Source organism: Erythranthe guttata, chromosome 11 (genome assembly GCF_056151865.1).
Source record: "Erythranthe guttata isolate IM_541 chromosome 11, IM_541, whole genome shotgun sequence".
NCBI classification, from domain to species: domain Eukaryota; kingdom Viridiplantae; phylum Streptophyta; class Magnoliopsida; order Lamiales; family Phrymaceae; genus Erythranthe; species Erythranthe guttata.
Window position 1 is genome coordinate 18,576,803 of NC_142543.1, and position 12,291 is coordinate 18,589,093.

Genomic DNA, 12,291 nt, shown 5'->3' on the forward strand with positions numbered 1-12,291 from the left:
CAAATTATGGAGAAAAAAAAAACCCTCTTGTTTGGGTAATTACAGCCACCCCTCCTTTTAAATATTTCTACATAAAATTTATGTAATTTGATTATTTACCGAACCAAATTGTATGAAATGTAACATCCCTAAATTTACCTCTGAAGAGGTATTTTCGTTAAATAATACATAGTTAAATGGGTGACTATAATTACCCAACAAGAAGGAGGTTTTCGTAATTTGACCATAACTCAGTGGTGGTCGTAATTTGCCCGTTAATTAATCACAATGTGCACAAAATAGTACTATATAATCAGCTTGAAAGCATCACTGTATTTACTTTTACAAATGAACCAAGAAACTTCTTACAATGGACTCTTTTCCTTTTGCTTTCTCCTATATATATATACCATCATGAAGTAGCTAGGGTTTCAATTAATTTGCAGACAGTTTAAAAATTAACTACTTGATGATATACAAATTTCATCTTAATTAGGACCATATCATTAATTAATTAATTAATTGCGCGACGACATTCTTAACAGCACCGTGGCCAACAAGCGAAGCAAGGAAACCACGATTTTGTCTCCGTCGCACCTGCATCCGCCGGAATATTCTCTTTAGATACTTCTTCTTTCCCCTCCGGTAATAACACCTCTTCTTTCTCCGGTACCACCTTCAACGAACCCGCCGTCTTTCCCGATTCACTCACTAACCTGCCATTTATAATAAAATAAAAAACCTTAAAAATGTCAAAATACTATATATACAGTACAACTTCGATAAATTAATAACCTCACTTAAATAATAATTTTTCTCAGTCATGATCCGATAAAAAAAACATATTAAATTATTAGTTAACAATTTAATATTTCTATAAATTAATATAATTTTATTGGTCCCGACTGTATTAATTAATAGAGGTTTGAATATATATATATATCTTACACGGGGAATGCGAAGGAGCTGCCGCTATGTCCGCTGCCGCTAGAGAATCGAGGCGGGCTCGAATACGGCGGAAGAGTGTTACTTGGTGAAGAAGTTTTAGGACTCTCGGCAATAGGCTCTTTCTTAGCAACTTCAGGTGAAACTGTAGGAACTGTAGGCTTTTCATGATTCTCTACAGTTGGGCTCTTCTCCTCTTCTTCCTTCTTATCGCTTCTAGAAAGTTCTCCCGATTGCATGCTATTCTCTTCGTGCGCCGGAACTTCCATAACCGGTGGAAGGCTATTATTATTGATCATCACCACTTGATCATTATTATTAATATTATTATTATTCCAGTCTTCGAGTCTAGGGAGTTCACCGGACTTTCCGAATGGGTTAGATTGCGGGCCGGGCCAATCTTCGGGCCTCGGGAACTCTCCGGATTTTCCGAATAAAATAGCATAGTCACGCGAGAAACTATTGTTCCCCATGTGAATACTAAATAAAGACTCGTTCGATGCCACGCTCCACTCACCAGCGGTGTTCGATTTGGCGAAAACCGAAGCGGGTATTCGGTTAGGGTCGTAACCGGGCGGTTCGGGTAAAGGCCCGCCGCCCATCGTTTGGGTCGGTGGGGATTTCATCATAGCTTCCGAGTTTGCATTTTCCGAAGCGAGGGGCGTACTGGTAATTTTTTCATCTTCGTCGTCGGTTACTAATTGGGGTTTTTCGGAGGAGTTGTGATCTTGGATTGAGGAAGTGGAAGGAGAAGAAGACGAAGAAGAAGCGTCGTCTACCGAGTTTTTTCCTTCTAGAAGGGGTACTCCGTCTTGATTATTGTTTTTGCCTTTGACATTTTCTTGTTCCATTGCTAATCATCTGATTTTTCTCGAAGTCGAATTCGATCTTTGAGATTATATTTGTTGTGTGATGTGTCCGAAATTTGCTGATTATTGTAACACTGCACAATTGAAATGAATTGAAATTGAGTTTCAATACTTTTAAATTAGAGAAGTACATATTGTTTTTTCTTTAAATAACTAATTCAAGAAAACAAAAAACAAAGTCTCAATTTCAGATTTTTTTTTTCAAATTGCATCAAGACATTTTGAAACACTTTAAGGTATTCTGGGTAAATTTTAGCAAATTCTCTATATAAAATATCGGTAAAAAATCATTGATCATAACAGCAACTAAAAAAAAAAAATCATGCAATTAAAACCCTTCAAGAAACGTAATAAACTACCAAATTAAACGGCGTTAATTGTTTTTTTCTCGATAATAACCAGAAAAATCATCCAATTATGATGGGGTCTTCTTTTGAATTCCCAAAAAAAATAAAATGAAATGCCTAAGACCTGAATGCAATTGTTATGTAAAAAAAAAATTAAATTCGAAAATGTGAAAACATACCTAAAAAATTGAATTGCAAAGAACGAATAATACCGTATCCCATGTGATGTTTCTCTTTCGTCTGTCTAATAATGCTAGGCAAAACCTTTGAAGAAAAACCACAGGGAACTGGGTACGTAATATACGTCGAGAAATCTCCCAAAATTTTCAATGATTTCCAAATATAAATATATAAAAAAAAAGAAATTGCAAAGAAAATTAGGGAAGAAAAGATCAAAGGGAGATGAATTTAGGGTTTACTTAATTTCTTGTAAGAAAAATTTAATGTTTGGAAGTAGGGCTAAGCGTCCATTTCGGGCATTATGGATCAGTTCTGATTTCTAGCCAACTGCATGGAACAAAATGAGCTGGCTTGTATTGTAATTACGCGGGAAGTTTGTGTTTTTACCCTTTTACCCTTGGCTTATATATTCTAATATATTGTTTTGTTTTGTTAATTTTTTTACATTATAAATTGTTCAAAGGATTAATCTAAATTTAGATTAAAATTTGAAATTATAAACCATATTCGAATTTTAACATTGAAAATTAAGGTTGCACATTTGTCGAGTGTCGGGATCAGAACGAAAACAAGTGAATAATGCATTCATAAACAAAATCGAAAATTTCAGTATCATATACATGTAATATGAAGCTCAAAATCTCTGCATTATTAAAATTAAAACGAGACTCTTGTTACGGAACTCTAATCTTCGCATTGTAAAAACACGATTTAAACATCGTATACCACAAAATACTTGCACCAACTTGTATGTATATATAATATATAGTGTAGTTAAACACGACTTCGTATGTAAATCAACGGCTATAAACTTTGCGATGCCCGGACGAAGCAATAAGCACTGCTACAGCAACAATGAACATGAACAACATGCTCACTAATAAAACGTAAGTCCTCTTAGACGACCTCCAATACTCCCCGAAACATAGTACGCCCCAAAACGTGCTCACTAGTGGGAGAGCCTGTTTTTTTTTAAAGCACAAAATAACCCGATTATCCGATTTGCATAAAACGTAAATGTGTCTATTTAGTTGCGTAAGATTATATAAAAAAAAATCGAACTAATTGCAAAAAAAAAATCCTATCATAAGGGAGGGAGTGTCAAAACACACACACACACACACACACACACACACACACACACACACACACACACACACACATAACCCCAATATATTATCCAATTTGCATAAAACGTAAATGTGTATATTTAGTTGCGTAAGATAAAAAAAAAGTTCGAACTAATTGCAAAAAATATCTCTATTATAAGGGAGGGAGTGTCAAAATACACACACACACACACACACATAACCCCAATTATCCGATTTGCATAAAACGTAAATGTGTCTATTTAGTTGCATAAGATAAAAAAAAAAATCGAACTAATTGCAAAAAAAAACCCTATTATAAGGGAGGGAGTGTCAAAACACACACTCACACACAACCCCAATTATCCGATTTGCATAAAACGTAAATGTGTATATTTAGTTGCGTAAGATTAAAAAAAAAAAAAAAAAGCGAACTAATTGCAAAAAAACCCCTATTATAAGGGAGGGAGTTTCAAAACACACACACACACATATAACCCCAATTATCCGATTTGTATAAAACGTAAATGTGTCTATTTAGTTGCATAAGATAAAAAAAGAAAATCGAACTAATTGCAAAAGCCCCTATTATAAGGAAGGGAGTGTCAATATATAGATATATATTATATACACGCACACACATATATATATACATGTGTTGACTGACCTGAACACAGTCAGCTGCCGCATAGCCGGCGGCTTGGCCGCCCATGAATTGGAGGCCATTGCCGAGCCCACATAGTACACCGGCCAGAAAAGCCCAATTTCTTCCTTTCCAATCTTTAAGGTACGATGTTAGGGACGACTTCGGTAAATTTAGTACAGGACGGTACAAGAACCAAACATTTAGGATGACCGCAATTACGAAGAAGGACAACGAAAAATAGAAGAAAGCTGCGTAGACAACTAAATTAGGCGTGCCCCTTTTCATCATATGCCATTGGTTATTGGTGGCCAAATTAAACGTAGGGGAAAACAGAGAGTAACATACACCCGCGAAGAAGGTTATGCTCAAGCCTAACCATATACTCTTCCCGAAAACCTGCTCAAAAAACATGTCGTATATGAATATAGTTTCTTGCAATTTTAGAACTCGAGTTGAAAGACGGTATATTTGTTCAGACGACGAAAACGAGAAGTGTTAACCTTAATGGCTCTCTTGTTCTCGAGCTCGATGAGATGGTGGGCGGATCCAACTTTGGCTTTCTCCTCTTTGTGTGTCCCATTTTCAAGATCCTTCGATTCATCTATTTGTAGAGAATTTTTAGTGCATAACTTTTATGGCAAATTACGGCCACCTCCTAAGTTATGGTCAAATTACGAAAAAACCCCTCTTGTTTGGGTAATTACAGCCATCCCTCCCTCAACTATGTATTATCTTACGAAAATACCCCTCTGTGGATGTTAAATCGGTAAAAGCGAACTGACATTTCGGTACGCCAACATTTCATACCGTTTACCGAACTGAATATACGAGTTGGTTCGGTAAATAACCGAATTACATAAATTTTATGTAAAAATATTTAAAAGGAGGGGTGGCTGTAATTACCCAAACAAGAGGGGTTTTTTCGTAATTTAGCCATAACTCAGGGTAGCCGTAATTTGCCCAAATTTTTAACTTGTTTTAGACTTGTAAGTTGAAAAGGCAGAGGATAATATATACCTTGATACGAAATAGTTTCTCTTGAATTAGACAAGCGTACGAGTTTTTTTTCGTTATCAGCTGCATTGGAAGAATGAACTGCAGAACCGAGGCAAACTGCTACGAGGAAACATCCGACTCCAGGAAAGAGTATTTCGGCCCTGTTTATTCGATCGTCCAGAAAATAATTTAACGTCGTCCCTGTCGCATGTTGATTCGATATATCGTCACCAAATATAACAGCATAAAAAAGTATTCGATATTGGAAAAAGAAAAAAAAACATGGATTGTACCTAAAACCACAGCTATGCTCGACGTGATAACCTCGGTAACAGAAAGGCCAACGAAGGCCCAAGCGTATTGCGTCGACAAATTCCCTAGGCTCAGAAATACTCCTCCGGCCATGGCAATCAATATGCAAGGCCAATTATCCTGCAATTATATCATCATCGGTGAGAGAAACTTACGTTTTCGAACATCAAGAATATAGATTTCGGCGGTTCTTGATTTCCTTACGAAGCATATTAAAACACTAAAATCCTTGGGGTATATTACAAGTTTACAACCACCCTTGAGGTAAGATCGAATTACGAAAAAATCCTTCATCTTTGGGTAATTACAACCACCCCTTCACTATAAATCTTTTTACACGTCCACGTCCACCTTGCTGTTGTTGTGTCAAATTTAGTGGAATTTTCTAGATTATATGAAATATTCTCAAATTTGTACATATTTTATCCCATTCGAACTCCACATGTTTATTGAAACATGATGATCATAATTTTATGATGCATTAGATTGTGGTGCATTAGAAACTGCATATTTGCACAAAACAAGTACAAACTAGAGAACATTCCACAGAATCTAAAAGATTATGTTAAATTTGACACCGGATGTTTAAAGAGATTCATAGTTGAGGGTATCCAAACATGAGGGTTTTTTTCGTAATTTGACCATCTATCAGGGCGATTGTAATATACCGAAATCCTTAATCTCACATAGCAAAGATCACCACTAAACATTCTTGAGAAGAAGTTACTACCAAAATAAACTAGACTAACAAACAAGTGAAGCTCTATATCGATAACCTGAGAAAGCTGTGTGATGAAATTCGGGATATCGGGCTTGTCGCGACCAATCTGACCAACTGTTAACGCTATAACAACGGCAGTCAATAAATTCGTGATCGAATAATCGAGGTAAGTATGCTGCGGAAGACGACCGCGCCGCTCCAAATAAGCAAGAATTGCAGGCCATGTGCCTAGAAACACAAGTGCAATCAGCATGCACCCTATGGCTCCTCCTTTACTCTCAACTAGATACATCCTTTTTTTTTTTTTTTTTTTTTTTTCTTCAGCCCTTTTCAGCAGTTTCTCTCACTACAAAAAAATTGCCTGGATAATGTTGCAAGATATTAGGAAGGAAAAAAAATGAGTCAAGAAAGTCTGCAGACTTGAAAAATTTCACACAGGCAAAAAGACAAACACCTGGTGTGCGCGCGGTGTTTGTTTGTCATTTTACTTAATTTAGCACAAGTTTTTTACTTTGTTCAGAAAAAATCACGAGCAAGAAAAGTAAAAAAAAAAAAATCCCATTTGCATGGAGTGAAAGAATGAAATATCTAGAAAATTAGACAATTTCAAGTTTATCAAGAAGTGATCGTTGGTGATACTTGCCTGTTAATATTCCTGGGAGGAAGAAACAAAAGGAATTTTGTGATAAAAATAAAATAAAATAAAATAAAAAATGTAGTAAAGATTCCATTGTCGGTTGAAAAAAAAAATGATGAGAATAAATATTGAGGTATCTGCTTAGGATCGATCTTCAAGAACAGATGGCAACGCCACCGTTCACCGTTTGAACTCTCTTCTGACTTGTTGAATCCATAGGCTATACTATATATACATTAATTTCGAATATTTACTGTGCTTCAGTTTCAAAGCTTCATTAATCTCCCTTCTATAAAAATAAAAAATAAAATAAAATACATGCCGTTTTTTTTTAATTGGGTAAATTATTTTTTATTAAACAAACAAACATTGGGTAAATTACTGAGTACCTCTCTAATAAGACAAGATCTTACAATTACACCCTTTTAGATATATCTGGAAATTCATATAGAATATTCTATGGAATCTTTAATGATTCTATTAGTCATAGCTTTCTATGAGTGTAACTATTAGAAGAAGTAATAGTTGATGGGTACCCGCAAGGGTGGCCTAGCGGTTGGAGCAAGAGAGCTTGGGTCAATTGACCCAAGTTCGAATCCCCTTGCCAACGGTCGCTAGGTCGAGCTTGTCACACATGGTTAGCCTAGTGTGGTTTACATCTCTCGTATGGTTTGCAAGCTATTATACGAGAGTGTAGGTTTACCCAGTGCACCTGCATTTGCCACTCATATCACATTAACTGGAGTTGTTTTTAAGCCAATCTCTCGTATGGTTTGCAAGCTATTATACGAGAGTGTAGGTTTACCCAGTGCACCTGCATTTGCCACTCATATCACATTAACTGGAGTTGTTTTTAAGCCACTATATAGAATCAGTACGCTGCATTTGCCACTCATATCACATTAACTGGAGTTGTTTTTAAAATTCAAACACACACTTTCACGAGACGGTACGTCTAAAATTTAGGATCGAGATTTGTGAAATTGATATCTTTGCTAATGTGAGAACGTGAGAATTTAATTGTGGAGAAAATATCAATTTCCCATCATAAGATTCAATACATTAAGATGGGGGTTATAATACTAAAACTTAATTAATTTTTATTAATAAGGAAAAAAAAAAAATTAGTTTTACTTTAGAATTGGGAAACACATCTTAATTCCACGTGTCTAACGAGCGGAGTTCGTCAAATTTTCCAAACATTAAAATAAATGTGCTAAATTACATCACATTATTTAGTAAACAATGTGAAACAACAACCAAAAAAAGGCATTTATGTTCTATTTACAACATGCATTTGAAATAGATACAAAACCCCAACCAAAATATTACTAAAATATAATTACAAAACAAAACATAGGGGTTAGATTGTAATTTCCGCTTTTTTAAATTTGGCACTTGAAAAAATATATATATATTTATCTGAAATGCTATTCATAGTGCGGTTTTTACCGGCTTGCAGTGCGATTTATTTCATTTGTAACTTTCCAAAAAAAAAACCAAATTCGCCCGCTATTTCGTGTATTATTACACGAAATACACTCAATAATTTCGTGTCTTTTCACACGAAATAGCGGTGTTTATTGTTATAGAACACGAAGGACGAAACTGTTAGATTAAAAAAAATCGTGTATTTCGTGTAAACGTACACGAAATGGAAGACCATATTTCGTGGAGTTTTCTACGAAATGGAAGACCATATTTCGTAGATTTTTCCACGAAATATGAAGTGACATTTCGGAAAATTCAGTACGAAATAACTAATTGATTTATTTTTTAACTAACCAATTTATTTCAGACACTCAAATTGACATAAAAATTCAAATACAAATACAAATTGAACTAGAATTCAAATACAACTACAAATTGATCTAAATTTCAAATACAAAATTGACACAAAAATTCAAATACAACTACAAATTGAACTAGAATTCAAATACAACTACAAATTGATCTAAATTTCAAATACAAAATTGACCTAAAAATTCAAATACAAATACAAATTGAACTAGAATTCAAATGCAACTACAAATTGAACTAGAATTCAAATACAACTACAAATTGAACTAGAATTCAAATACAACTACAAATTGAACTAGAATTCAAATACAACTACAAATTGATCTAAATTTCAAATACGAATAAAATTGAACTAGATTTCAGATACAACTACAAATTGAACTACCGACCAGACTTTAATTGTTCGTACAAGAGTAGTCGGGGTTTGTACGTTTTGAGTAAGTGCCTCAAGTTTTTAGCTCTATGGTGTACCCATGCCGGATGGATTGGTGGTAGTGGACTATTTGCGATCAAATTAACAAACATGAAATGATTGTTGTGCAATGTCACAACAATCATACATGATAAGTGACCACTGCCAAACATAGGAAGGTAAGTCATACTCCCTACTTGAGTCAAAAGTACCACTAATGCACTGTATCTGGTAGCAATGACCAATCCCATTTCATTCATGTCCATCCAATAAGCTTGTGGACAAGGCCCTGAGGTCCAGTCACACTTGCGTATGACCTCAACGTATCCGGTACTGCCAAACATCGCCGTGTAGACACTAGCATGCTCGTATAACTCAATAAGCAACTCCCCTCTCACTTGCGGCCATCTTTCTTGATCCCCGTACACGGCTTGAGCAACGCACCGGTACCCACAGTTGCCATCCGCCATCACGTTAACATAATCTTGAATAAGACGGACCATAAATCTGGGCACGAAAGAATAAAAGTCGATTCCTTCATGTGCAGGTATTGTAGGGGCAGCAGATTCTTGTGTGGGAATACGAGAACCACGACCTTTCATCTTCGATTGAGGCGTTCCATCAGTGCTTCTCTCAACCTTTGTTTTAGGAATCTTTGCACCAGATGAGGTTTGGCGACCCTTGGAACCACAAGACGACTTAATTGTCTCCTCATCAATATGATACTGCCATCCAGAAGGGTCTCTCTTTCTCGAGTTATTCTTTGGTCGTCCTTTGGTCTTAACAAATGATGGCTCGGACAGATGCGACGTAGACGGATAAACGATGCCACGCAATGAGGCCACGGCATTTATCTTACTCGTGTAATTCATCTTCTTCAAATTGCAATTCAGGTCATCAATCTGTCTATCCACAATCTCCTCGCGGTTTACTTGATACTCAGGTAGCTCCGAAGGCTCAACTGCCATGGTACTCCAGAATGGATGCAAGTCTGAAATGACGAACGTGTCATTATCTTCCATTTTCTGCACAATTTTGCACGCGCATGGGAGCCCATGAGTATTCCAAAGATAGTGTGTGCAAATACTTGGATCTTGCATCGCCGGGGACTCCATCTCTTCATCCAATTTCTCTAATGCCAGATGCGTAACATAACAAATCAAACCCTGAAAACACGGCCATGCTGCAGTATGCTTCCTTATCTTGGATGATAATGAAAAATCGCACTTCAGCTCACTAATTTGGATATAAACTTGGTCCCGAAGTTTGCCTTGCACGTTATCCAGACCTCCGGTCGAAGCATTTAACCAACCCTTCGCTGAAGAATGAGCGCTCTCCACCCTATCCAATTACAACAACAATCAGAGCATACAACGACAATCAAATTACAAAATAAATATTATTTTTATATAATATCTTTTATCATTTAAATAACTAAAACATGTAATACCTGTTGGTGCTCGTGTTGCCAAAATGATACACATTGCGAGTATAAGCACGAACAAACTTCTCCTTGTATATCAACCACGTATCATTCAAATACTGTATCAGCCTAGGATACCCTGCATACCGTCCAACAATTTCATTGTAATTGTAATGATACTCTTCTTCGGTTTCTGATTTCACCAGCTTAGCCCACAGCACACGTCGGAATATTAGACCTTGGTCCTTGTTGCCTCCCATAAATTTCGTCGCATTTGCCTCAACATTTCTGTTTATATGGAATATACACAACATATGATACGAAAATGGGAAGACATTTGGTAGTGCTTTCAAAAGACCCAACTCTCTGTCTGTCAAGATCGCATCAGGTTCGACACCATCTAGCAACTCTTTCAAACAATTCAAAGTCCACTCGTAGGTGTCTGCATCTTCATGCGACATAAATGCAACAGCAATTGTATAATTCCTCCCAACTGGAGTTATCCCAATTATTTCCAAAAGAGGCATTCCATACCTACAACAATGTTGTTTTTACATATTTAAACAATACAAGACATTAAAACACAATAATCATAATTTGAACAATCGTAATTTTTACTTACTTATTGGTTTTGTATGTGCAGTCCATCAATATAACATACGGGAACAACCGTAATAACTTAATAGATTCGGGACATGCAAACATAATATCTGTAATCGTGTTGCTCGTTTCACTATCGACGCGATGCCAATATCGATACTCGCCTTTTTGAAAGTTATGCATCATAAACTGAATAACAGTCATGCCCTCCATTTCCTCAGATTTAATCTTGGCCAACTCATTGTAAACATGCTTCATAGAGGTTTGTATCGTCGGATCATCTTTTCTCAGTCTATCCATGATCAGCATTGGCTTCACGTGAGAATTTCGCAATTCTTTAATTCTTGCTTTCTGTTGTGGAGTTATACGACTAGTCGTACCTTGTCCGTGAGGAAACAAAGTCGGACGATGACTCTGCCTGCCATCGCTGACAGTCAACCGCCATAATTCATCAAACCTTGACCTTTTGCCAATCAATTTGAACGGACAACCACATTTTTTTGTTCCTGAGTTTCTAGGATCTTCCACATCGATATTCGTTTGTCGGCCATGTCCGTATTTGTCACACGTCATGTACTGTGCATTCTCCCTTCTAGACTGACAAATCAAACGGTGACAATGACTAACTGCAGTTTCTTTCGCCCAGTTGATTAATTCTTCCCTACTGCCGAACACAATATCAACTTGGAAGAAGTGAGAGAAATCTTCATATTCCTTTTTATCCAAAACCGAGGGATCAAAATACAAATTGTCGTCATATGGCTGCGTAAATACAAAAAAAAGGTTAGATACTTGCACAAAAAAAATTAATAACAATACTAGGTATTTCGTGTATAATTACACGAAGTATATGCATACATTTCGTGTAATTTTACACGAAATGTATGCATACATTTCGTATAGTACTGCACGAAATAAATAACAAAACAGCTTTACTGATATTTCGTGTGACTTTACACGAAATAATAGGTATCATTTCGTAGTATTGTACACGAAATGACTGGAAAACACGAATAAAGTGTTCATTTCGTGCAAAACACCACGAAATGACTTGAATAATTTCGTGATATTCTACACGAAACGACTGAAAATCGAAAAAAATCACACTAAAACGTATTTTTTTACCTCATTTACGGGATCGATGTTGGCCATCTTGATAATCGTTGGGTTTTAACTCATTTCTACGAAAACAAATCACGATCTACGAAAGTCGAAATATTTGAAGGTTGAGAGGATTTTGTAAAAGATTAAAGTGTTTTTTGACAAATGAATTATTTTGCACTGTAGCTGGAAAAAACCGCACTGATAATAGCAAGCCCCTATATTTATTTGTCGA

General features: G+C 36.1%; 4 protein-coding genes across 7 annotated transcripts; all 4 read right to left on the minus strand.

Annotated features, from left to right (window-relative positions):
* Positions 1–270: 270 nt before the first annotated feature.
* On the minus strand, positions 271–2,644 carry LOC105960917 (uncharacterized). Of its 2 annotated transcripts, none has more exons than XM_088825040.1 (3): positions 2,353–2,644; positions 928–1,867; positions 271–695 (listed from the first exon to the last, which is right to left on the minus strand). In XM_088825040.1, exons 2-3 carry the CDS (start codon positions 1,773–1,775, stop codon positions 518–520), a joined length of 1,026 nt encoding a protein of 341 aa, XP_088681166.1. In that variant the 5' UTR covers positions 1,776–1,867; positions 2,353–2,644; the 3' UTR covers positions 271–517. The 2 variants fall into 2 exon arrangements, with proteins under 2 accessions (XP_088681166.1, XP_088681165.1); XM_088825039.1 differs by having other exon boundaries at positions 2,320–2,555.
* Positions 2,645–2,877: 233 nt separating this feature from the next.
* Positions 2,878–6,928, minus strand: LOC105960919 (ureide permease 1). 2 transcript variants are annotated; one of them, XM_088825616.1, is made up of 7 exons: positions 6,727–6,928; positions 6,139–6,444; positions 5,344–5,482; positions 5,072–5,251; positions 4,555–4,655; positions 4,076–4,450; positions 2,878–3,282 (listed from the first exon to the last, which is right to left on the minus strand). In XM_088825616.1, exons 2-7 carry the CDS (start codon positions 6,373–6,375, stop codon positions 3,118–3,120), a joined length of 1,197 nt encoding a protein of 398 aa, XP_088681742.1. In that variant the 5' UTR covers positions 6,376–6,444; positions 6,727–6,928; the 3' UTR covers positions 2,878–3,117. The 2 variants fall into 2 exon arrangements, with proteins under 2 accessions (XP_088681742.1, XP_088681743.1); XM_088825617.1 differs by lacking the exon at positions 6,727–6,928 and having other exon boundaries at positions 6,139–6,597.
* A 1,323-nt stretch (positions 6,929–8,251) lies between these two features.
* On the minus strand, positions 8,252–12,170 carry LOC148767147 (uncharacterized). Of its 2 annotated transcripts, none has more exons than XM_088825642.1 (2): positions 12,081–12,170; positions 8,252–11,717 (listed from the first exon to the last, which is right to left on the minus strand). In XM_088825642.1, exon 2 carries the CDS (start codon positions 10,045–10,047, stop codon positions 8,902–8,904), a length of 1,146 nt encoding a protein of 381 aa, XP_088681768.1. In that variant the 5' UTR covers positions 10,048–11,717; positions 12,081–12,170; the 3' UTR covers positions 8,252–8,901. Both variants share the same exon structure in this region, with proteins under 2 accessions (XP_088681768.1, XP_088681769.1).
* Positions 10,052–10,882, minus strand: LOC148767148 (protein FAR-RED IMPAIRED RESPONSE 1-like). Its single transcript, XM_088825972.1, has 3 exons — positions 10,383–10,882; positions 10,160–10,273; positions 10,052–10,064 (listed from the first exon to the last, which is right to left on the minus strand). Exons 1-3 carry the CDS (start codon positions 10,880–10,882, stop codon positions 10,052–10,054), a joined length of 627 nt encoding a protein of 208 aa, XP_088682098.1.
* Positions 12,171–12,291: the final 121 nt, after the last annotated feature.